Source organism: Phalacrocorax aristotelis, chromosome 14 (genome assembly GCF_949628215.1).
Source record: "Phalacrocorax aristotelis chromosome 14, bGulAri2.1, whole genome shotgun sequence".
NCBI lineage: Eukaryota > Metazoa > Chordata > Aves > Suliformes > Phalacrocoracidae > Phalacrocorax > Phalacrocorax aristotelis.
In genome coordinates, this window is record NC_134289.1 from 14,924,512 (window position 1) to 14,948,857 (window position 24,346).

Below are 24,346 nucleotides of genomic sequence, written 5' to 3' on the forward strand. Positions count from 1 at the left end.
TTTATGAGTTTACCCTCAGTTCTTTGGAAAGCCCCAAACTCCTGCATGTTCTATAAATTATGAAGACTTTCTTCTTCCTGGAGACCGCGAAGGAGGTAGTGACTTGTGTATCTGGAACAATGGATGGCTTCAAACCCCGTTGTCCCAATCAATTTTCAGAATGTAAACATGTTGCTCAAGAGTAGTTCAGATCAGAGAAGTTTTTGGTCTTTGATTTCTTTTACTCTTCTCTCTCTTTCTTGGTCTCTTTTAACAATAGAAGAAAAAGTATTAAAAGGTATTATTTCTAACTTAAAGCTTTATCTTATCATGATACCTTTGCATAATAACCCAGTCAAGTCAAACTTCTATTTGACAATACATTTGTATGTTTTGAAATGTGAACAAGTTTTTGCTATTGTATTCTATGCCACCAAATCATTTAAGAGGAAGTTGGTCAGGTAGACTTGGTTTGAATCATAGAATCGTAGAACAACTTGGTTTGGAAGGGGCCTTCAGAGGCCATCTAGTCCAACACCCCTGCCGTGAGCAGGGCCATCTTCGACTAGATCAGGTTGCTCAGAGCCCTGTCCAGCCTGGCCTTGGATGTTCACAGGGATGGGGCATCGACCACCTCTCTGGGCAACCTGGGACAGGGTTTCACCACCATCATTGTAAAAATTTCTTCCTTACATCTCGTATAAATCTCCCCTCTTTTAGTTTAAAAGTATTACCCCTTGTCCTATTGCAACAGGCCCTGCTAAAAAGTTTGTCCCCATTTTTCTTATAGTCCCCCTTTAAGCACAGGAAGGCCGCCATAAGGTCTCCCCGCAGCCTTCTCTCCCCCAGGCTGAACAACCCCAGCTCTCCCAGCCCGGCCTCGCAGCAGAGGGGCTCCAGCCCCCGGAGCATTTCTGTGCCCCCTCTGGCCCCGCTCCAGCAGCCCCGTGTCTGTGCCGTGCTGAGGAGCCCCGAGCTGGAGGCGGCGCTGCAGGGGGGTCTCACAGAGCGGGGCAGGGGGGCAGCACCCCTCCCTCGCCCTGCTGCCCGCCCTGCTGGGGATGCAGCCCAGGGCACGCTTGGCTTCTGGGCTGCGAGTGCACACTGCCGGCTCATGTCCAGCTTTTCATCCAGCACCCCCGAGTCCTTCCCCGCAGGGCTGCTCTCAATTGATTGAGTACTGAAGGATGAGTGTACTCAGAAGAACAGCTTGAGTAATAAGTTTCATAAATAAATATTGAAATACTTTAAAGTCATAGGACACACTAGAAGTGGGAGTCTTTGAGGCAACAGAAGAGAAACAAGAATCATTTTAACTGCAGTCAGTTCAAGTACAAAATAAAAACTGTGTTCCTGTCAGACTATTCAAAGAGAAATGCACAATTTTTGTGGCTGCCTAAAAAAGTTTGGTACTTGAAAACTGGTAGCTTTTAGTTACCAGTGCATATTAAAATCATGTACTGTGAATGACTTCATTTTCTGGTCATCTAATCCACTTTATTATTGACTCATTACAAATTCTAATCCAGACTTTAACTATGCATGTGCGACTTCAAAGGTGTCACATGCTGCTTAATAATGTATTTGTATGCTTTGTATGCTAATAATTATTTATAGGTACGTGTTCATACATGCAAATGTTGTGATATGTAATGATGTAAATATTTAAATGTATTTAAAATCTGTAGTTTATGTGCTAATAATGTTGGTAAGAATGTGTTTTTATCATCTTAAGCAGGTACTGTTCCAAGAAGCTTAGCACCGTGCCCCGCAGTAACTGCTGTCATGAGAAATCCAATCTATACTGCCTGGAGCCATCGGGTTCACACCAGCAATTGCCCATCAGTCGCCAGCCAAATATGCCATCAGCATCTGCATCCCAGGTGTCTGGAAATTTATATCTCCTTAAATTTTTAGTTTTCATTAGGATGAAATTGCTTCTGTTAGTTGTTTTATGCAGCGCGGAGTGAAAAGCACTGCTGTTGGGTGCTATTTTGACCCAGGGTTCTCAAAACCGTTATTGTGTGGAAGTGACATGCCAGTTGCTTTCACGTCTTCCAGTAACTGGTGGATTAGGTTTCCCCCTGCTCCACTCGTTGATATTGACAAAAGCAATTATTTTTTTGATGAACTAATTTCTAATGTTTTGTCTCGTCCTTGCCAAAACAAATAAAGCCTTCCCCCCCTTTTTATAGCACTTCAGGCTATTATTCCTCTGACTTCTCTTAATTCATAAAACAATGGGACAACTGGGAAGTGGGAAGGAGAGGAACATGCTTTTTATTCAACAGCTCAGGGATAACCACAATTCTTTGTTGGCTGATCTGCTATTTGCTGAGGTGCTTTGCCCAGTTCTAACTGTTGCCCCGTTCTCCTTTTCTTTTGGTGTAGTTCCCAGCATCAAGGTCGCCTGAGTTTGGACCTAAGCCATAAGCACTCCGGTGACTACTCTGAAAATTCACGTACAAGAGCATCTCATGGCTCAAATTCATTACCATCCAGCGCAAGACTTGGTAACTAGCTTTTCTGATTTATTTCCTGTGGGATTCTCATATCTTGGAGACAAAGAATAATCCTTAAGTACGTGCGTTGTGGGATTGTCACAGCTAGCAAAGCCTAAAGGCCCCTGTGTTCCTTTGCTTCATTTTGTGTGGTTTTACGACTGAAGGTGTTCCTTGGAAGTAGCTGTGTTTAAATCGTTCCTTATAGTCTCTTTAAAATGCTCCATGTGTGTGAGTGGTTCTCCTTTCCGTGCCTGTTACTGGTTGGAAGTACCCTTATAAAGATGGGAGGCTCAGCCAAAGTATTTTTGAGGTTCAGTGAGGTGGAGAGAGCCTCTGGGACAAAAAATCAGGGATGACTAATGTAAATGGTATTCCTGGAAGATAAATTACACTTAGGTTTACTTGATTGACATGTAGGATTGCGCTTATCCCAGTAATACCAAAGCAAATGCATGCTGTGTCGTAATGACATTTTAACATTTTAAAATCGTAAAAATATTAAATTATGTAATAACCTTTTTCTGCATGTTTGCATTCCTGGGTTCCATGAATGATTGGCAGTTGCATCTCAGTAGAGCACAGCAGCTTTGTAACCACAGCAAAAAAATGGCATAAGAGTTTGCGACCAGTGTCAAAAAATTATGTGTTCATCCAAGCAGAGAGTAACCAGAATATTTTAAGTGCCTTTTGGGAAGTCCCATGGATTCAGAGTAAACAGAGATGTTAGATTCTCGCTTGGACTTCAAGTTAAGTTTCATTTTATTGAAAAATGTTAGAACTATCTTTCACATGAGAAGGAACAGTGCGTGTATATACTGTATAGCTGCATTGGGTGCTGTTTATACTGACTGCCATCAAGACAATTTACTTAGAAATACGATCTACACGATATATACGAGGGTAGTAATCAGGGCTTGTGCATAAATTCAGAGGCTGTTTTAATGCTCACTGAAGAAGTAGAACCTAACTGTACTTTTTTGTTCAATGTCGTTGCTTTTACTTATGTCATTGTAACGTTCTCTTGTAAAAATAGGTTCTTCGAGTAACTTGCAATACAGAACAGAACGAATTAAGATCCCTTTAACACCAAGATATCCAAGGTCCATGATGGGCTCTGACAGAGGTGAATTATTTCATAAGTAATTTTAGTCATACTATTTTCAGCATTTCCAGTCCAAAGCCTTTGCAGTTATTAAATCAGGTTGCACCAAAATCTAAACGTGCCAGTTCTATTAAGGTCACAAAACCTGCATTTTGCCACAGAAAGGTTAAAAAAAAGAAACTTTCTAATGAAAGTTGATTTTTCTGTTAGCTGACTCTAGGACACGGCGCACTAAGGAAAAGTGCACGAATAGAAGTAACAATAAGCATTGCTGTATGTTTTACAACTGTAGTTCTCTTCTAGAATGATGTCTGAAAAGTTTTAACAGTGAGATGACCTGCATTATTTTTTGAGTCTTTAAGTATTTGCGTATCATTGATTGTAAATTACATTTTTAAATACAGTGGAAATATTCCATTACTTCACTCAAAATTGCTTGGTGGAGGATATTTAAAGGCCCGGTACAAATACCAGTTGGAGTGCTGGAGAGCTGTTAAATTCAGAGTTTAATGCCAGTAAACAACTCTCTGCTGCCATCGTTGCTCTGATGTTCTGTAGCCTGAGTAGACTGTATGCAGTGCCTTCCTAACTGGGCAGTTATAATTCCTGCAGACGGCTTTCATTTGTGATGAGTAATTTGAGATTTACTTTCTGTAGCTTTTTCAGAGGAAGCAAACTGAATGTTTCTATCAGGGCAGTTGTTCAGTAAATTACTCAGGGAGGTTACAGCCAGGGAAGAGACACAACCAGATTCATGTCAAGCTGGTTTGAAATTGCAGAACTCTCCTGTCTTTGTGTATGATTCACGTCAGGGTTTCGTTGGTGTTTCCAGGTGTTTCATAATGTGTCCCCTACCCAAAGGAAAGGGCCGTCTGAAAATAAACCTACGTATTAAATTTTTATTTTCCTTCTCCTTTCCTGTTTTCTATTATTTTTCTTCAACTTTGCATTGCTAAGTGTTTTCAGACACGCATATGGTGTAGCTTGTCTGTAACCTCCTCTGCTTGCGAGCGGCAGCAGCCGTATGCATGCTTACGGAGGACAGATTTGACACGCAGTCATTAAGGGCAGTAGGTTCGCACTGTCTGAACTTAGTTACCTGGCCTCCCCGAGCTCCTTACACGGCTGTCAGAGTGCTAGTGAACAGTCGGTCCTCTTTGTGGTCCAGATGCGGATGGTGTCTTCCATTATGTCTGTGCAGATCTCCAAACTATGACAGGTGCAGGATACTAAATCTCAGCTGTCCATTTTCCATAGGCTCCTTGTCCCACTCTGAATGTAGCAGTCCCAGCTTGATAACTCCTCCGCAGTCACCTCTGAACTTGGAAACGTCTTCCTTCGCCAGCAGCCAGTCTCAGAACTCCCTTTCTACGTTACCTAGGATTTCCATTAGCCCAGTATCTATCGGAGAACGTAGAAAAGATAGGTAAGGTCCCCACGTTATTTGCTTTTAACACAAATGTGTCTGCAGAAATTTTGTATGTTTGTTTATTGGGCTGAAGGAATGTCAATGTTGAATGTAAATTACAAATATGTAGGTGCAGAGGTGCACCTCAGGTCCTGTTAGTCTATGTTTTTATTTTCTTTACATAGAACGTAAGACATCTTTGTGTGTTTTTTTTTTTCTTTAAAACCGAAGGGTGGATTCTTGAGTTCAGAAAATTAAGGAGTTTCATAAGGGTTTTATTTCTTCTATGTTAGATTAATGGCCGCACCAAATAAGAGCGGTCTCAGTTGGAATATACCCCTTCAGCTGAACTACCTCAGATGCCTGTTTTTGATAGGCTTGTTCTGTACCCTGGAAAATTAAATAAAACCAAGACCTTAACATCTGATAGATAAATATCAGGTGCCTTAGCGTTGTACAATACGTGCGCTAACCACTATGCCTCGATTCAATTTAGCCAGAAAACATGAAAAATTGAGGTCATAACTGTGCCAGAACGTATCCATATGTACAGATGCAATTTTACTACTGCGACTGATCCCTTTGGCTGCACCTGGGCTGCTGCCAGCAACAGCATTAAGTGTATGTGTAGCTGCTTGCAGAATTTGAACCTGATCCGATAGCTTTCTTAAAAACGTGAGCTTTGTGTTTTAAAAACTTTGTGTCTCGTGATGAATATTTTCAAGATACGTTGCTCATGGTATCAGTCTTGGGCATCTGATTTCATTTTATTGTGATCTGGCTAGACTGAAGATACGAAAAAGTTTGCATGAATTCAAAGCATTGAACAACAGGACACAAATCTGCATCAGGCTGTTATTTACAGTAAGGCGGCCGAATGCCCCTCTGGCAGTGTAAAGGAGCTGTGATGTGTTGGAATAGATGACATTTATGTGGACTTCAAGACCCCTTTGTATTGCTTGATTTATGTAAAAGGAGTGACCATAAAAATGTGAATGATAAAGTAATAAGGATATTCTGTATTCTAAGTTTTCTGGTAGTAATAAAAAGTTATTCATAAAATGTTTTGTGAAACTTGTCTCGTTTAAAGAATCGGTAACTAAGTTTGAAAGTATATTGTGTACAAAGGACAGTGGTTCTTCGAGGTTTTTGTGAATTTTCATTCTCTCTTACTTCAGTGTGACTTTTGCACTACGTGTACTCAATTTGTGTTCTCATATAAATGTTCCTCTAATTGTCACTTGCAAATTCAAAGTCAGAATTCCTTTTCTCTGTCACCTGACTAATGATATATATCGTTCAGCCAAAAAAGCTAGGGTTTTGACACACCTAAAACTTCGTGTATCTGAGCCCAAGATACGTGTTCTGATCTCTGGGAAATACCAATTTCTGTTAATGTGGATCAGACTATTTCCAGCCCCTTCACTCTTGCTGGGCATAGGTAGAAACCGTAGTCTGATTTGACTCTCTAAAAAGCATGTAGTTCTAAGTTTTTGGTTGTGTTTATTGTTAAAAAATTCAAAACACCTAACAAACACAAACCGTTCTTAATTTAGGTAAGTAGCTAATTTAAGTCTATCCTAAGAAAACGTTTGAAGATGCCTAGGTAGCATTTTAAATGGTTATTTGGTCTTACAATTCTCTCTGTTCCCCACAAAATACAAGTAACTTGCTTGGCCTTTCCCCAGGTAAAAATAATAATAATACAAATGGGGGAAAAGCCCCAACCACCAATGTTTCTGTTTCTTGTCTTGATTTTAATTTAAATGAAAATTAAAAGATTTGATCAATTAAGACTCTTTTCTAATCAGTGTTCAGTGATTCTGGCAGGCAGTCTGAATGTTATAGAAGAGTGCGCTTCACTTGATTTTAATAACACTGCTTATCAAGTAAGACACCTTTTTAATGTTATCATTCTGTTTTACTTTATTATTATATGATATTGATTAGTCTCTACTACATGCATTACTAGTTATCTTTCATTCGGTGTTTACTAGAATTCTAAGATATGATCCTGTGCAGTTTGTACGGTTTTGATTCTTTCCTATTCCAAACCAAAACAAACAAAACAAATTTAAAAATGCATGTGGTAGATGGAAAAGCAGAAAGTACAATAAATAAAGGTCAGAAAGGTGTCATTTTAGTTTTTAATGAGGTAGTATGCCTTGATAAATTTTGTGATATTAAGAAGCTTCATGGTTTACATGCTCATATGAGTTTGGAAAAAAAAAAAGTTCATAAAATGCAGTTTTCTGGGAATGAGCACAGTTTAGTTAAGATATGCCACATACACAAAATGTGGGCTTCAGTTGAAGTTTGCTGGCAGTAACAGTACATTCCCTTCATTGCACCGATAGGGGGGCTCTGAGGGCATTACCTCTGACAGTGGTGCTGGTGGTATAAGGTTACTGGGTCCCAGAGTTCCATTCAGATCAGCAGGCAGTTATGTCGTCTATGCATTAATAAGCTGGCAAACTGTCATGCCCCTGTGGCAGAAGGCTACCAAATAGTTACCTTCAAAGACTGTGGCAATAAGCACACTTTATGAAATGATGTCCTCTTCCCTCTGCCCAAATCCTACTCTTCCTAAAAATACCTTTCCTCGGCCTGGCTCACATTAGTAGCCGTGAGTGAAGCCCAGTTAACTCATCTGATTTCTCAACGGCACAATTAAAATAGTTTAAACCGTTGGCACAATTTAGAGAATGTCTATATGATATAATGACGTGTTAGGAAAGAAAACGTTCAAATTGGTGTGTGTCAAATGCAGTATAATGCTGTTAAAATAAAAAATACACCACACCTGGCGCCCAAGCTGTTTCATTTGAATGAGCCCAGCTGTTGATACCTGGTGACGCCTTTCGCTGTGTAGACATTATTAAGTTCATGGTACCATGAGGCAGCACTTTTAGGAGGCTACTGTTTGTTTATACACTCATGCAGGGACCAGCCCTGTTTGTACAGGCGGATACATCCTAACTACGGGGGGGAGGAAAGGGCAATGTCTCGGGGTTTTCTCCTGTATAAGCCATTCTCATGTTATACTTGCTGGTGTCTTACTACTGTGTGTCTCTTTCTAAGTGTTCTTCTCTTCTCAAATCTTCTACGTCTTGCAGATATCTGTTCCGTAATAGGTCTTTTCTGAGAATCCCTGTGGCTCCTAGGCCTAGGTTCTCATCACTAAGGAGTTTGAGGTTGGCCTGATATAAGGTTGTCCTTCTCGAGCAGTATTGCGCACCTTGTGCTATTTTACGTGTTTGGATAATTGCCCTGAGGAGAATTTGCATGGTAATTGTAATGCTGCCATGCAAACCGCTGTCTTAATGGCTTGAGTTTGCAACTGCTTAATTTTCTTTACTAATTTCTGCTTCCCTGCATACAAATATGAAAACTGATATTTGTGCATTGTTGTCCTTTGGTTTACCACCTTCTTATATATGATGTTTATTTTCACTGGCAGTAAAGAATCCCAGTACTTTTATTTGTAACATATCTTTCTGAAATATGGTTTGTAAATGATATGTTATATACAGTGGTTCAATTACTTTTATATAATATGTATCGGGAAGCTTCTTTGCTACCAACTTCACCGCCATACTATTTATAATTCATATTTACCATAATGTTTTAGAGCAGTCATGTACCTGGTATACGTTTACTTCTTCCCCTGTACGTTGCATGGTGTTTAAGGAATGCATTTAAGTCAGTTGACAGGAAATTTTTTTTAAAGTACCTGTTTTAAACCTACTTGATTATTACAGTTCAGACAGACATAAAGTATTGCATGTAACTTTGACATTGTGATGGTTCAAGTGCAATTTTGTCCAAATCAGTTTTAACTATCTCCTCTAAAAGGCCCTACATGGAAGAGCCACGTCATGTTAAAGTGCAGAAGGGTTCTGAGCCACTAGGGATTTCCATTGTGAGCGGAGAAAATGGTGGAATATTTGTCTCTAAAGTAACAGGTGGGAGCATTGCCCATCAAGCTGGCCTTGAGTATGGTGATCAGTTACTAGAGGTAATTGTTTGCTTACTATTTCTATGGCTTAATGAATCCGTTCATATGACTCCAGCCATAACTGCCTTCCCCAGAAGAGTATCTTGTGAAAGCTTGTGTGCTGTGAGATGTAGCAGAGGGTGCTCTGTATTGTAATACTCCAGTAATTGAGATTGTTGTGACTTTTTGACAGGTTTTATCATAAAATAATACCTTTCGATGGTAGATCTGCATTGCATCTTACGTAGGTGTAACTAAATTTTAAGTTAGCCAGTGTCAGGGCTTAAACCAATATAGTCCCCACACCATACTCTGCCTGATAAGGTGAGTAAATATTCAAGCAGCTGGCTTGTACCGAGTTTCATGCTGCCGTTGCTGTGCCATATCCTTACTTGAGATACCTGCCTTAAAAATACTCAGGTAGGCTTTAGATTAGCTGCAGTCATGCTTGTGCCTACAGTATTAGGTAATCACCTGGAGGAGCATTTTATAAAGTACAGAGCTGCTTTGTAAATGTTAGATTTGTTCATGCTTGTGTATATTAAAGCATCTGCACAGAGTGTGGTTGATACTACAGTGGACCTGAATGGATAATGGGTCTGAATTTATCTTTAAATCCTGAATTAATTCAGATCAATGACCTGAACCAGCTTGTATTTAATCAGTGGTATCAAATCATAGCACAGCTCATAATATGTAGGTCTTTCGATAGTAAAAAGATTCTTAAACTCATGGTCAAGTTACCAAATAGTTTAAAATTACAGTGATTCCTTCCAAGGAGTAAACCATATAGGAATCATTGTATAGCAGCTCTTCCATCCTCCTGTTTACCCCAGTGGAAGTAAGTCAGCATTTAGACATTAAACTAATTAGGAGAGTGAAAGAATGATTTTGCTAGTTTCCCTCTGAAAACTTGACATCCTGGTTTGTGCATTTTTTCTGTAGTTTAATGGAATAAATTTGAGAAATGCTACAGAGCAACAGGCTCGACTAATCATTGGGCAGCAGTGCGACACCATTACTATTCTGGCTCAGTATAACCCACATATGTATCAGCTTGGCAATCATTCACGATCAAGGTAAGGCTGGCTAGACTTTGAAAAAATTAAACTCTGGTCTACACAGTTATTTAGCTAGTAGGTAACTTCTGTCGGGGTAATGTGTTAGCAAAGATCAGCACATTTGTACTGATGAGATGTGTGATTGCATATTACAGTACTGTGTGAGTACATGCTTGTCGAAAAGAAAAGAAAAATGCTTGATGCACCTACTACGTTTTCTTTCTTATTTGGGCATAATCCTTAGATACATCAAACTAAGCCCAAAGATGACTTCTTCCTAAGAATATAAAATTCTAGTACTTCAAATAGGTTTTAAATTATTCTTTTTATACTTGGAGTTTCTAAAAACTAATTAGAGAAGGCACATGAAGTTAGTGAAGTTATCTGTCCCATTTTGATGCATGATCACACTTCAAAGCGGAGCTTTATCTTTTTCTTAGACTTACAGTGAACATATGTTATTTGGCATGTTGGTTTGGGTTGGGGGGATTTTTTTCCTTTATACTTGATTTACAGCCATATTAAAAACTTTGGCTGCACGGAAGATACTTGGCATTGGTGAAACACTAACCCACTGGTCTTTTCTTTTTACATTTGTTTTTTTTCTCTTCAGTTCTCGCCTAGAACCTGTGAGTAATCATTCCACCCCTCAGGGCAGTGGAGCTGCAACGCCTGACAATCATTCCGTAATCGATACTGTGAGTGAACAGGATGAAGGAACAATGACGCCCCCATCCAAACAAACCACGCCAACTACAAGTCCCCGGAATTCCTTAAGGTAGAGAGTAAAATTTTTGCCTTAAGGAATAAAAATGGCCTGGGTGGATCTGAAGGGTATTAAAAAACAAAGTGTACTTCTGTGAATGCTGTGTCTGGTTGAAACAAGTCAGGAGACAAGTGGAACCCAGGATAAAAGTACATGTTTTCAGACTGGTTTTGAAAAACGGGGCCTGCGAGGAGTGAAGACACTTCACTACAAGATTGGTTTAGTTCATAGAATCGTATAGAATCACAGAATCATTAAGGTTGGAGAAAACCTCTAGGATCATCATGTCCAACTGCCAACCCAACAGCCCCAGGCCTCCTAAACCATGCCCTGAAGTGCCACGACTACATGTTTTTTGGACACCTCCAGAGACTCCCCCACCTCTCTGGGCAGCCTGTGCCAGGGCCTGACCACTCTGTCAGTAAAGACTTTTTCCTAATATCCAATCTAAACCTGCCCTGATGCAGCCTGAAGCCATTTCCTCTTGTTACATGGGAGAAGAGACCAAGAGACCAACCCCCCCCCCCCCTCACTCCAGCCCCTCTCAGGCAGCTGCAGAGAGCGAGAAGGGCTCCCCTCAGCCCCCTCTTCTCCAGGCTAAACCCCCCCAGCTCCCTCAGCCGCCCCCCAGCACACTTGTGCTCCAGACCCTGCCCCAGCCCCGCTGCCCTTCTCTGGACACGCTCCAGCAACTTCATGTCCTAGTTCAGAAGGTCTGCAAGGACCATGATAATTGTCTTATAAGTCTGTATCTCTAGGTGACCTATTTTGAATAATAATTCTGTAAATAGATATTCTTCAGATAGCTAGTTGATTGTATGTAATGTGAGTTTTAAAATTGAAGTACACTTATTGTTTCTTGCTGTCAAAAGGGGCCCTGTGGACACAAACAAAAGGACTCCTGAACCTAGAACTGTTGTTGTTAAAAAATCCCAAGTGGATCTTGGGATCCAGATCTGTGGTGGAAACCTGTACGGAATATTTGTCTCAGATGTAGACGATGATAGCCCAGCAAAAGGACCTGATGGACTAGTCTTGGGTGACATGATACTTGAGGTAAGCTATTAAGAAAAGCCTGCAGCGTACTGACAAAACGTCTAGGATGGTGTGAAGGGGGGGAGTTGTACCAAGAATCGTGCTGTCTCGCAACGGGAGGTGTTCTGTGAATCCTGAGTTCCTGCCTCAAAACCCAGGTAAGAACGGTGAGAGTGCGTAACCTTCCTTCTGGCTGCGACACCTGAGCAGCTGGATGATGCGGACCTGGAGAGCTACCACTGTTGAGAGGACAAGTTGCCCACAGGTTTGAAGGACTGCTGTATGTCCACTTGGAATTACAAACTACTCCTCTCTTCATTTAAATAGGAAGCCTTGAATCCAATTGCTGTACATAGGAGAAAGGCAAGGATATGAAAGATATTGCAAACCAGAGAACAATACCGGTCTTATCGCCGTGAAATTCTAATGAGAGTTTAGGGGAAGCCATGCAATACGTCTTTCACTCTGCTCTCTGTATCTGAAACGAGAATATTTATCTGCTAGGCAGGGCTGTGAAGGTGATAAACACATACGTGTTTATGATCTTTTCAGATACAACTGAGCACTGAGACTCTCCCTTTGCGCCTGGAGTATCCAGATGGAGATTTTGCTTTGTAACTAGGTTTCTAACTTCCCTCGGACCACTCGCTTTCCTGAAAAAATACTAAATTCTTTCCAACATGAATTTTTATGATTCTCAGCTTACGCTTTGAAAACTGTTTAAAGAAGTGCAGACTCCCCCTCACGGTGCATCTCTGCTCTGTTCACTTGGGTATTTTGTTGTCCACCCCCATGTCTCCATCTCCTGCTAGACATTTTAAGGTGCAAAGTGTACTGGAGTTGAGTGGCAAGACTTAGTTGTATATGGAGCCTGCCAGTGGGGAAAAACAAACTCATTTTGCATGTTTTTCAAGGTCACCTAATAATATAGACGGTTAAGATACAATTTCACACCTAAGGGTTTCTGTGTTTTGTGTTTTGCAGTATGGGTCCGTTGATATGCGAAATAAAACAGCTGAGGAAGCTTATCTTGAAATGTTGAAGCCCGGAGAAAACATCAAGATAAAGACTCAGTACAGAATAGAAGAGTTTAATAAGATAAAAGAGCTTCCTGGAGACGGATTCTATATCAGGTATATGAGCGTGACTGGTAACAAGAGCATAAGGCTGTTAGGATAACATGCTGACCATCATGAGAGAGGTAGTACTTCGGTATTACCACATATTTTGAATTCCAAGTTTACTAATCCATCCTGGCTAGTCTCTGACAGCGAGTGCCCAATCTGCAGCAGAGTAAGTCTGCGCGGTTTGCTGCAAACTTGTGTGCTCTTGCGGTGTGGAGTGTGCCACTAATCTGTTAACTTTTTTCCAAATAAGTATGCGTGTTCTTCCCTTGAGCTGATGGAGATCAGTTGCAGAGGCTATTTATGTCTTCCTTTCCAGAGCACTTTATGACCGTCTGGCAGATGTGGAACAGGATTTAAGCTTTAAGAAGGATGACATTTTGTATGTTGATGACACTCTACCACAGGGAAACTTTGGTTGCTGGATGGCTTGGCAGCTGGACGAGAATGCTCAGAAGCTGGAAAGAGGACAGATTCCAAGTAAATATATGTGAGTGACCTCAGTTAGAGTATTTATCTTACAGTCTTTAAAAGTCTGACTAGTGAGATGTGGTATAAGAGAGTTGTTTGCTTCTATTCTTCCTGGGAGATATTAATTCTTAGACGTGGATTTTAATAACACTGAAATATATTGCTCAATCAAGTTGTTTTTAATGCTACTAAGTAGTAAACTAGAAATGGAAATGATACATAGACCAGTGTTGTAATAATTCAATAACAAAAGTGAGAGTAACAGCAGCAAAAATAACCTTGAATCCAAGGTTATCACAGTTGTTCCTGGGAAGCATCGGTGTGTTTTAGTTACTCTAAGACTGTGTATCCACCATAATCTCATAATGTTGGAAGAGCAGTTCAGAGGAGTGTGCAGGAACTCAAATATTTATATTGTTACTGAAATCACATTCATTGTCGCTCAGCGGTAACAATATTTTTTTCACTTGAAGGTTATTGGTTTTCTGGTTTCCTTTTCTTCTAGTAGTCTTCTGTCCATGTCATAATTCAAAATCCGCCCTGCCAGTGGGACGGTGGTACTGTGTGGGATGTGTGGAAGTGCAATACATACATTCAGACCCGTACACATCATTGGTAGGCTTGTTACTGGAAGATGGACAGTAAACCCACCTATATTTTACACGTGTTATGTGGCCAAAATATTTGTGCTTATACAAAATAAAACTGCATGAAATAAAGCTGTTATTTTGGATTTCGAAGAAGTTACTTGTGAGGATGAGTATAACATGCCTCATAGAAAGAGTGGGATCCTCACTTCCGTGCGGGGCTGACTTTACTGGCAAGCAGGTGCATACTCCTGCCTGTGCTTTGCAGGTTTTTGCCCTGCCTGTCAGAGTGGTCACCCTCTGTTCCATGCTGCTTATTTATAAGAATCCCGAGGAAATAATGGTAGTGTGAGGTTTTCAGATTACTCTGATTTATGTTCATGTTTGCTTCAGATTGATTTTCTGTGATGAAGATACTTGGGCTAAGACTCGAGACGAGCATTTCCAGTGTGTTCCAGAAGCAGCAGTGGTATTGTTTGTCAAAAAAGATTTTAAAAGACAAGTTTTAAGTATCAACCATTTAGTCCATTCCATTATAGGATGGATCAGGAATTCTACCGGAGACACAGCATGTCTGAGGCTAAAGATGAAAACAGCTCATCTAAGACGTTGTCAGCAGCAGCACGGAGGTCGTTCTTCCGAAGAAAGCATAAACACAAGCGAAGTGGTTCCAAAGATGGAAAGGATTTGCTGGCCCTTGATACGATCAGTACAGACTCAATTCCTTTCTTGGATGGCAAGTCCATTTGTTATACTTGGGAGGGGGTTGCCTTTCCTTCTCTTTCATTTTTAAACAGCTGCAGCATAACAACAACAAATAATGTTGCTTTCTGGTTGGTCTGAATAAAAAAGGTGATCGTATGTCCCATCACGTACATGACTTTTAATAACAAAATATTTTTGTATTAAATAACAAGCCAGAGTGTTTCAAATGGATTTTAATTGTAGTTTATTCCTAGATCTATGAGCATTAATGTTTCATTTGCAGAGGGAGAGTGCTTTTTTGATGCATGGTTTTGATCTTCCTTTCAACTCTTTAATTTCATTTCTGTCCAGGTCGCTTAGTCTAGACAGAAATCCTGGGCACCACTCAATAATCTTCACTCCTATTTCTTCACTTGCCTACAAAAATCATGCTTCCTTCCTTGGAAGAGCTCAACAAACCAAACCAGAGAAACCAAATACCACGTCTTGTTTATGTTTTATGGGGAAAAAAATGAGAATGATATGTTTTAAAGTTTGGCAGGGGGGAGGAAGAAGCACCAGGTTCAAGCAGAAAAACACCTGTTTTAAGTTGTTAAGTGGAGAAAGTTGCAATAATGGCTAGTGAGCATTTTTCATACTTGTCCAGACCCTTATTCCCTGCAAGGGAATTGTTTTCTTAATTACCGTTAGGGCGCTTCTGCTTATCTGAGGAATGCCAGGAAAACAGTTTATACTTTTATAAGTAAATCTTCTCTGTGTGCAGATTCTGCAAGTCTGGCTTACCAGCGAGTACAGAAAGTGGACTGTACCTCTCCTAGGCCTGTGCTTATTCTAGGACCTTTACTTGATGCTGTGAAAGACATGTTGGTCAAGGAATCCCCTGGAAAATTTTGCAGATGTCCTCTTGGTAAGTATGCAAATATCACCAGTTTATTCTTGCTCAGAGTACACGATAGTAACATCTATGTAAGTAAACTAAATGGTAGCACAAACATGGAAAGAACCCCGACAAACTCAATTTGCAGACGCTTTTTTCTTAGCTTTGTTCTGTGCCTAAGGGGTAGTAATGAAAGTGGATGTCTTCTGGTTCTGTGCAACAGAGGTTATGAAAGCTTCCCAACAAGCCATTGAGCGGGGCGTGAAGGATTGTCTGTTTATCGATTATAAACGGAGGAGTGGGCATTTTGACGTGACCACTGTAGCCTCAATAAAAGAGATAACAGAAAAGGTGAGTCGCTTCTAACGCGTAGTCCTTTGTGCAATTTGCAATATGTGGTCATACTGTGTTGGGGGGTGGAAATTAGGTTAGTGCTGTCCTCCTTTAAGGCATTCAGAGAATTGTTCCCCGGTAAATTGTTCCTCAGTAAATTTTACTGAGTAAAATAAAAGGTATCCCACTAAGGCATGTAACTGTTTAAAGATTATTTTATGCGAGCTGACCTTTGTAGAAATTAGGAATGTCCGTATTCTTTTATTGTATTATTAAATACAGTTAGAAGTTATTTTCTTAGATTCTGCATGTTCCATCCTTTAGCTCCCAAATGAGGATTTAGGGTTTTTAACTATTCCATTTAATGCAGTCATATAGAACATAAACTTCATAATTATCCCGGAGACAGATGTTAATTAAAATTTCTATATTGCTTATAGTTTTCTGGCAAACCACACAGAAAGTCTTATTACTTTAATGCTTGTGTTTGCTGATGACTTGTGAAAGAGAAAATGAATATGAATATTTAAATCTGGAGAAGATGTATTGCATATATTTCAAATCTGAGTTTTCATTTCATTAGTTCTTCAGATACTTTTATTTCTATCAGTGCATGCTTTTGGTACTATGAATGGTATTTCTTGCAGTTTTTCATCTTCTGTCTTTTGTTATAAATCCTTTGGGTACAAATTGCTCAGTAGCCCCAAAATGCTAAATGTGTAGCAAAATTCTGTTGGGTTGCTATGATATAAGTAGGGGAAGAAAGGGGGGATTTGCATGTGTGCTTGTGCTCTTTAACTGAATGAGTGTTTTGCATTTACATTTGATCTTAGGATTGTCATTGTCTGCTTGACATCGCTCCTCATGCCATCGAACGGCTCCACAGTGTTCATATCTACCCTATTGTAATTTTTATTCGCTACAAAAATGCTAAACAAATCAAGTAAGTCTGTGAGGGGTATAGTTCAGGGATGTTTACTGTAGCTTAAAATAAGCTTGTTACCTTTATTGTTTCTTTCACCCTAGTCATCTCAAATCTCTTTAAAATGTGGAAATTAATCCCCATAAAACCGCTGTGAGGTAAATGGTCTTAACTTAATTTTGGTTGCATGACAATAAAGGGAATCTTTCAAAGAACCCAAACAATGGAGGCTGAACTGTGTGTCATCCAGGAGGCACTCAGATCTCTCCTGCTCACCTTTGCTTAAACTGTTAGAATGTGGGTGAGAACCATTGAGTATTAAGTGGTGACTGTGACAAAGAGCTATTCATTTTCTCGGCGGGGCCGAGTGTGTGGATGCAGTGCCAATTGATGCGTAACCTCAGCTTTCCCACCCTCACCCTCCAGTGAGAACAGCAAGGGGAGACCCCTTTTGCCATGGAGTGTATGTACTGTGGGCCACGCTCTTTCAGTAACTGGGAATTTCCTGCTCGAACATAGCCAGGAATAGAATATGGGAATTGGAAACCCGGGTCCCTTCCCTAATGTTTGAGTAAGCCTTCACACATTTTGATAGACTGATTTAGCAAGAAATGGCAAAACCTCCCAACATAAGTATTGTTGAGAGATCTTATGCTGCCTTAATTTTGAAAGTTGAAGACTACTTCTGTTCTTCATCTGTAGGTAAATTTGATGACTATCAGTTTAATAAAGAAGATATGTATCACCACTTTCAAGTAGAGGCAAGACATAAAGCTGTGTGGTGTATTTCAGTACCACTGTAGGATCATGCACTTGAATGATAAATGGAACTGTCATGTCTTGAGCCCCTTTGGAAATAGAACGGGCACCGTTGCAGCCATTTCCTTATTTATTTTTTTTTTGGCAAGTAACAGGGAGCGACTGAACTAGACAAGCCAGGATTTCTAGCAGTCATCAAAATAAGATGCAGTGGCACCTTCTCTCTGCCTGTTACAAGCACCAAAGGTTTTCCAAACGGCCTTTTTGTTATAGCACGGTTGTATTGGCAGTCTCTGAGATGCTACACAGCAGTGATAGGTTAGTTTAGTAGTGAATTTTTTGTTTATAAAATAAAATTATGCTGCTTCTCACACTGCTATAAGAAACTCTGCTTAGATTGTTTCAGTACCTATCTATATGATCTTAACAGTTGACCATAAATTCTGCTTCCTTTTAAATAGAATCCCCTACTGGGGAGTCAGATTTGGAGAAGTCTTACAAGCCATGATTGGAATGAGAATACTTTTTTTTTACCTTTTGTATTTTCCTTTTTTTTTCTTATTTCATTTCCAAGCTTGTATAATAAAAAACTAGTCCTCTCAAAATGTGTCATATATAAGATGGCATTGAAATATTCCATTTGCTCAATGCTTGATACTTCAAGCCCTTAAAAGAGCGGTACCTAAGCCCAGCTTTGTGTAGGGAGTACTGGGGTGTATATGGGATGAAGGTCCGACTCACATCACCTGGAAAAAAAAAGTCACATTCTTTCTCCCTCAACCCACTCCCAATCTCTGAGATTTTAAAGGATTACTGTCTTGGTCTGATAGCAAATACATTTGTTAGCGCTGAAACGATCCCGATGACTATGCTGATACTGCTGAAACACAGTAGATGGCACTCTATGCACAGGATTCTGCTTGCAAATTAATTAGCCTTTGCCATTCACCCAACTGGAGGTAATCATTTCAAGTCCATTAAAAAAAAAATTACTCTTACACAAGGTTTTTCTTTTTTTCTTTGTTTTTTTTCAGAGAGCAAAAAGACCCAATCTTCCTGAGGGACAAAGTTACACAAAAACATTCCAAAGAACAGTTTGAGACAGCTCAAAAAATAGAACAAGAGTATAGCAAGTACTTCACAGGTTAGTATTTAATCAACATTTCACTAGGAACACAGCAGCAATTTAATCCCTTTACACTGTAATTCAAAAGATCCTATGTGCCTTCAAAGAGCACTCATTTTTTCATTCTGCCTTTCCTTTTGGCAAACTCATGCTTTGGTGTTTTATTTTACTGGGAGAGGAAATATCAAGATGTAAGTACCATCCCTTGCTTTTAAATGTTTTTGTTTTAACGTTATGTGTCTTGTGACCTAAAGAGATCATGAAAACGTTTTATTATAAGCCCCTAGTACTGGGAGTATGGTCAAGATAATTTGACGCAGTGTTGTCAGTTTGATTTTTGAGTATAAGTTGTTACATAGTTGTAAAAATCCAACAGAACCAAACAAAACAACAACAAAAAACCTCCGTCGTGTAAATTACTGAATTATTTCAGACATACTTGAAATCTGTCAAGAAAGGCAAAAAATTGTCAAAGGTTTCTTGAGCATGCACTGTAATTTGGAATAATTAAATTCAACTTCAGAGGCCTTATTATTAATATAATATACAGAAAGCATATTATATAAATATTGGTTGTAGTTATACTGTATTTTTAGCAGAGACAGAAAACTGTGTTTGAATACTCTCTGCTTATTTCAGAGTATATTTCCATGGGGATCCACGGAAAGGTTCAAAAGAGTGGGGATAAAATTCTAGCCATCTTGATGTGAAAGGCAACAAAACTTAAAAAGAAAAAACCAAACCCAACCCCCAAAAACCCACCACTAAACCAGCCAAAACCCAACTTTTCATGCCCCAAACAATGGGATTCCCTCAGAAATATTTTGAGGCGTACCCGCCCACGTGCAGGGCGGGGAAGGGGGGTGTATTTAGCATAGAGCTATTTCAGCCCATCCTGAGAGAAGCTGCACGTTCTCAGCAAAACCACGTACCCGGTACCTAATAGCCGTGCAAACGTTCATCTACATGTTACATACTAATCCTTCACAGAACTTGGCATGCGTGTGCCCGGAGCGCATCACCACGAGTTATCTCGTGCTCCGTATTAAGTCATTCATTGTATTTTAACTTCACCCTGAGAGCGCAAGCAGCACTCGGCCCAAGAGAGCCCTCTGGGAATCTTCTCACGTGCCCTGAGGGAAGGGCCTCCCTCGCCTAGTGCCAGGGACAGGGGACTCCAGCTGTCACGACCCTTTCCAGGTGCTGGCGGTCCGAGGGGATTGGTGTTCCAACTGCATTGATGTTTAAACTTGTTGGAATTCTAATGTGCATAAAATAAGCCGGTAGATAGGAACGTTGGACATGGTAGCTTCCTCGTGAAGCTATACGACACACTCTCAGACCTGAGCTCTGAGAACACTTCGTGAAGCATGTTTTTCCACTCACAACTCTTTCCAGTTGCCTTTGTTTCCTGTACCGAGGTGTGAGCACGGTGTGCCATGTGAATCGCTTCCTCGCTGCCGCTGGTCACCTTTCACAGACCGTGCCGGTTACTGCATTCTGTATCCAAACTCGCCTGACATCGGTAACTGCAGTGTATGCTGCAGGGTCAAGTAGTGTTTTATGTGAGATCAAATTATCTCTTTTAAAAAAATGGAAATTATAACTCAAGCCTTGTAAGACTTGCCATACTTTTCCAGCATTAGCTGAGGCCAGAGGCTTTGCTGACGTGTTTTTCAAGTCATGAAGTTCCTCGCTTTTAAGGTCTTAAAGCTCATCCGTTCTCCTCTCAGTGTTGGCGTTTTACTTTTTACGACTGCTACGTTTAGCAAGGGTAGAATGCAAGGTGTTACTTTATCTTTTGAATTGATTTTCAGGGAGTTGCTTGCTGTTGGCCTTGTGTTCCTTGAATGTAGTTGACAGTGAGAATTGGAGTAGCAACCGTGGCTGTTTTATTTAGCTCAACAAGCTGTGAGCTGCCTCATAATTTACTTTTAATATTTGTAAATAGTGTCTAGTTGCTACAGCTATAGTCTCTATGTATATTACCACATAAATATAAAACTCTTAACACCACATGCTGAACAAGAGAAGGTTTATTATAGCAGGTTCTGACCATCTTTAGACTTAAACTTTGCCACCTGATGCCTCTGAAAATAGTACATGGAGGCCTCTAATAAAACAGCCGTCTTAAATTATAGCCTTCGGTTCTGCGACTTCTCTGGGCTGTTTTAAGAGCTAGCAGAAGAGGCTGTATATTGAATGCTTGACCTCTTTGCTCTGTTTATTCTTGTTTTAATAGTCATGCATCTGGCAAATACTGAATTGGGTAGATAAATTCTGATCTGTTGATAAACACTTCGCAGGAAAATGCAGAAGGCTGCTCTTTGTAATCAGTCATAACTCTTTGTTCCAGTCTCATCTATGGGGGGGTTCTTTTTCTCCAGGCATTGTCCAGGGAGGAGCCCTTTCAAGCATTTGCACTCAGATTATGACAACTGTCGATCAAGAACAAAACAAAGTCCTGTGGATCCCAGCTGGCCCGCTGTAGATTTATTTCGCTGTGAGACTACTTTGCAGATGTAAATAACCAACTAACTTTCTATCCAACGGACTCTGTTTCTGTCTTTATAAAGATATCCGTAAGTGATTTCTGTTTCATGAAGGGGAATGATAACACTGAACACACAAGGACCGGACGAGGCACATGGGAAGGGGTGGATCGCTTCACCGAGCTTGTCTCTTACACCGTGCGTTGTACACGTGACAGGTTGTCACGAGGGGTTGCGACCTGCGTGTACTTGTCCACGAGTCATGAGTTTAACAATGCTGCAGAACCCTGTAGAATGACAAGTTTACAAAATCCTTTTCAAAGTATTGGTTGTTGCCGTTTACTTGAATGTCGTCTTTGTTTTTTGGTTTGTTTTTTTTTTTTTTTAAACTCTTGTGTCCTTTCACTTAATGAGTGAAGCGAAATTCACTCCAAAACGGAGTGAAATTTCTCAATATGAGTGAATGGTTTATGCGCAATGTGACTCTCAGTTCCAATTTTGACCATTTCTAAGCACGTTGATGACTTGACAACCAGGAAATAACACGGATCGAATCGGTACGTCTTGGGAGTAAGCTCAGAAGGCAGTACGCTCCTCTACAGGGCAGACCACTGTTTGTATCCTGTCAACGCTTGTCTGTCAAAGATATCGTTTCTTGTTTTATGCATGAATCTAATATTTAAACGTCATAATATATCTGAACAATCCAAGCTTGACGTGTGTTGAGAAATAATAATTTTTGGTTGTTGGGCCTGGATTAAGTACTGGCGGGGAAGAGTCATAAGCTAGGCCTAGCATGCTGTGTTCTGTCACTTTTAGATACTGTAAATACAGAAAGCTTACGTTGGTGCAATTTTGCAGGGTAATTCTTAAGCTTTGTACTTCGGTGTGTAGCATTCACATAGATTGTTTTTATTTAAGAGCAGCCACAGTTTTAGGGCTTTGATTAAAAGCCTTTAGAAAGGTACTAAATTGCTAGTGTTTTCACTGTCAAAAAATAAGTGATCGTTTAGTTTTTGTTGCAATACTTATTTACCTTTTGTACCAAACTCCATTGTATCAGTTCCCTCTTTGTTTTTTGCACTTCTGACTCTGTGTTCCCAACACAGGTTTTGTACCTGTCTCTCTTGTCTCTTGTGCCATGTTTCTTGGGTACTGTATTTTAATTGTTTTTTTAAAATACCATTTGAGTAGAACTGCTTCTCGGTCGCTGTTCCTAGCGTTTCATTATGTAGGGTTTCTGGTTTTACACTACAGGCTGTAGTTTTGCTTCTGTTTGCCGCTTTTTTAATTAAAAAAAAAAAAAGAAAGAAAAAAAAAAAAGAAGGGATTCTTCTTGCACAGTTCTTCAAAGAAAGATCTGGTCCTAAGTTTAAATTGTGTTTTACAGATGCTATTTTATAGTTCAAAATACTTTATATAGGATTTATATAGTTATATACTACAGAGAGAGAGTATTTTGAACTATAATACATATATATATAGTATTTTATATAGTATTATACCATACTATAATAATACTGTATATATATATATATCAATTGAAAAATACAAAATGGTATGGATGAATTACTACTCAAAGTGCTTCTCATGGTGAGGGACAGCAGTTATTTTTTGTTTATCTCATTTTTTGTTTGCTTGTTTTTTAAAAATTTGAGGTCAGAGTAGACTCCAGTGGTACAACTGAAACAGACAGGTACTGTTCTGACATGGATTTTCTGTACTAAAATGAAAATGTCACTTTGTATAAAAAAAAAAAAAAAAGAAAGTTCAAGAAACTGATTCCTAAATAAAGGTCAATTTCTATAACTTGACTTGTGTGTAAAAGGTGCGTGTAGCTGATCTTCGCCGTGACTATTTAGTCGAGTCCTCATATAAGGTTTTATTTTCTGACGAACCTTGGCACATGCAGCTTCAAGTGCTCACCTTGAGAGGACTGAGTCCTGGTTTTGTGGTTGGCCCAGCCTTGCGTATGGAACTACCAAAGATGTTCAAAAACTTCAGGCTTGGTTTGCGTTAAAGTATTCCTGACGTTCTGGCCCAGTGGCATTAAGAATTTAAGTGGAAATGCAATTCATTGGATGGAGAACAAGTCTATCGCTGTTATTTTCAAGAGAGTGTCACTGGACTCCAGGGAAAACCTAATCTGCAAAACCATAAATCATTGGCTTAAAGGCACATTGTAGAATCCTGTGCCTCAGTTTTGACACTCCAGCCAGACCAGCCTCTTCTGTCCATTGAGTTACCTGAAAGCTTAGGGAAGGTAATTATTGCGTATTACCTTCTCTGCTTCATCAATTGCTTTATTCTCAGATGCCAAATAGTCAACTTTCACCTGACCCAGGTTGGTGGATGGCCGGTCTTGTAATCTGCGCACCTAGTAACTGCCTTCAGTCATAAGGCAGGACTTGCGCCTTACCTGCTTTTCTTGAAGAAGAAAAAAAAGAAACAAAAAAGGCAAAACCTGCCACGGTGCCATCATCGAGTAGAGGATGAAGAAAATGAAAATAGGCAGGTTCTGGCAGGTCAGTAACAGCCGTACCTTGCATATCTGCTGATCACAAGGAAGTAGAAGTGAAGTCTTGGTTAAACACTAGAAAGATTCCTTTAGCTCTGGTAAAGGGTTTCTTCATACACCATTTTATTTTCTAATACTACGTGCTGGAGCTAGGTTTGGCCGTCATTCTGGAAAGAGTAACTTTGTCCAGGTGTTTTAATAAAGAATACAGTTCTGTGGGCATTTTATAAATAGTTGAAAAGTAATATAGCTGAACAACAAAAGTCTGAAAAACTTCACCCTCACGCTCATAAGCCACCATGCAGCGCGTATGGCTGCAGGTAAGCAGTTAGCTAGAAATCAGTATCTTTTAACTTCACTCCTCCGTAGCTAGACCGACATAAAATGGCTGAAGATGCTGCAGCCCATAGGTCCGATCTGCTGTTACTCTGCTGACGAGCGTCCGCTTGCTTTCAAACCGTTGCATTCTGTTCCCGCTGACCCGAATTGAAGGGCAAGTGTTTGCCAGATCCAGAATTACACTCGGACAGCTGCCAACCTCTCCACCTCGAGCAAGGGTCCTTTTTCAGTGTCTGGTAAA

The 24,346-nt window shown here is 40.1% G+C and overlaps 1 protein-coding gene across 2 annotated transcripts in view; it reads left to right on the forward strand.

Annotated features, from left to right (window-relative positions):
- Positions 1 to 22,594, forward strand: part of DLG5 (discs large MAGUK scaffold protein 5) — a 111,055-nt gene extending 88,461 nt beyond the window's left edge. Inside the window, exons 18-33 of one of the 2 annotated variants that reach the window (XM_075109775.1) lie at positions 1,715 to 1,862; positions 2,371 to 2,492; positions 3,517 to 3,606; positions 4,843 to 5,011; positions 8,849 to 9,011; positions 9,936 to 10,069; positions 10,665 to 10,829; positions 11,690 to 11,873; positions 12,837 to 12,985; positions 13,296 to 13,466; positions 14,574 to 14,770; positions 15,503 to 15,646; positions 15,840 to 15,967; positions 16,783 to 16,892; positions 18,665 to 18,774; positions 21,144 to 22,594. In XM_075109775.1, coding sequence (XP_074965876.1) covers positions 1,715 to 1,862; positions 2,371 to 2,492; positions 3,517 to 3,606; positions 4,843 to 5,011; positions 8,849 to 9,011; positions 9,936 to 10,069; positions 10,665 to 10,829; positions 11,690 to 11,873; positions 12,837 to 12,985; positions 13,296 to 13,466; positions 14,574 to 14,770; positions 15,503 to 15,646; positions 15,840 to 15,967; positions 16,783 to 16,892; positions 18,665 to 18,774; positions 21,144 to 21,247 — 2,288 coding nt within the window. In that variant the 3' untranslated portion in view covers positions 21,248 to 22,594. The remainder of the gene's footprint in view (positions 1 to 1,714; positions 1,863 to 2,370; positions 2,493 to 3,516; positions 3,607 to 4,842; positions 5,012 to 8,848; positions 9,012 to 9,935; positions 10,070 to 10,664; positions 10,830 to 11,689; positions 11,874 to 12,836; positions 12,986 to 13,295; positions 13,467 to 14,573; positions 14,771 to 15,502; positions 15,647 to 15,839; positions 15,968 to 16,782; positions 16,893 to 18,664; positions 18,775 to 21,143) is intronic. The other variant, XM_075109774.1, reaches the window with a different exon arrangement.
- The last annotated feature ends 1,752 nt before the right edge of the window (positions 22,595 to 24,346 follow it).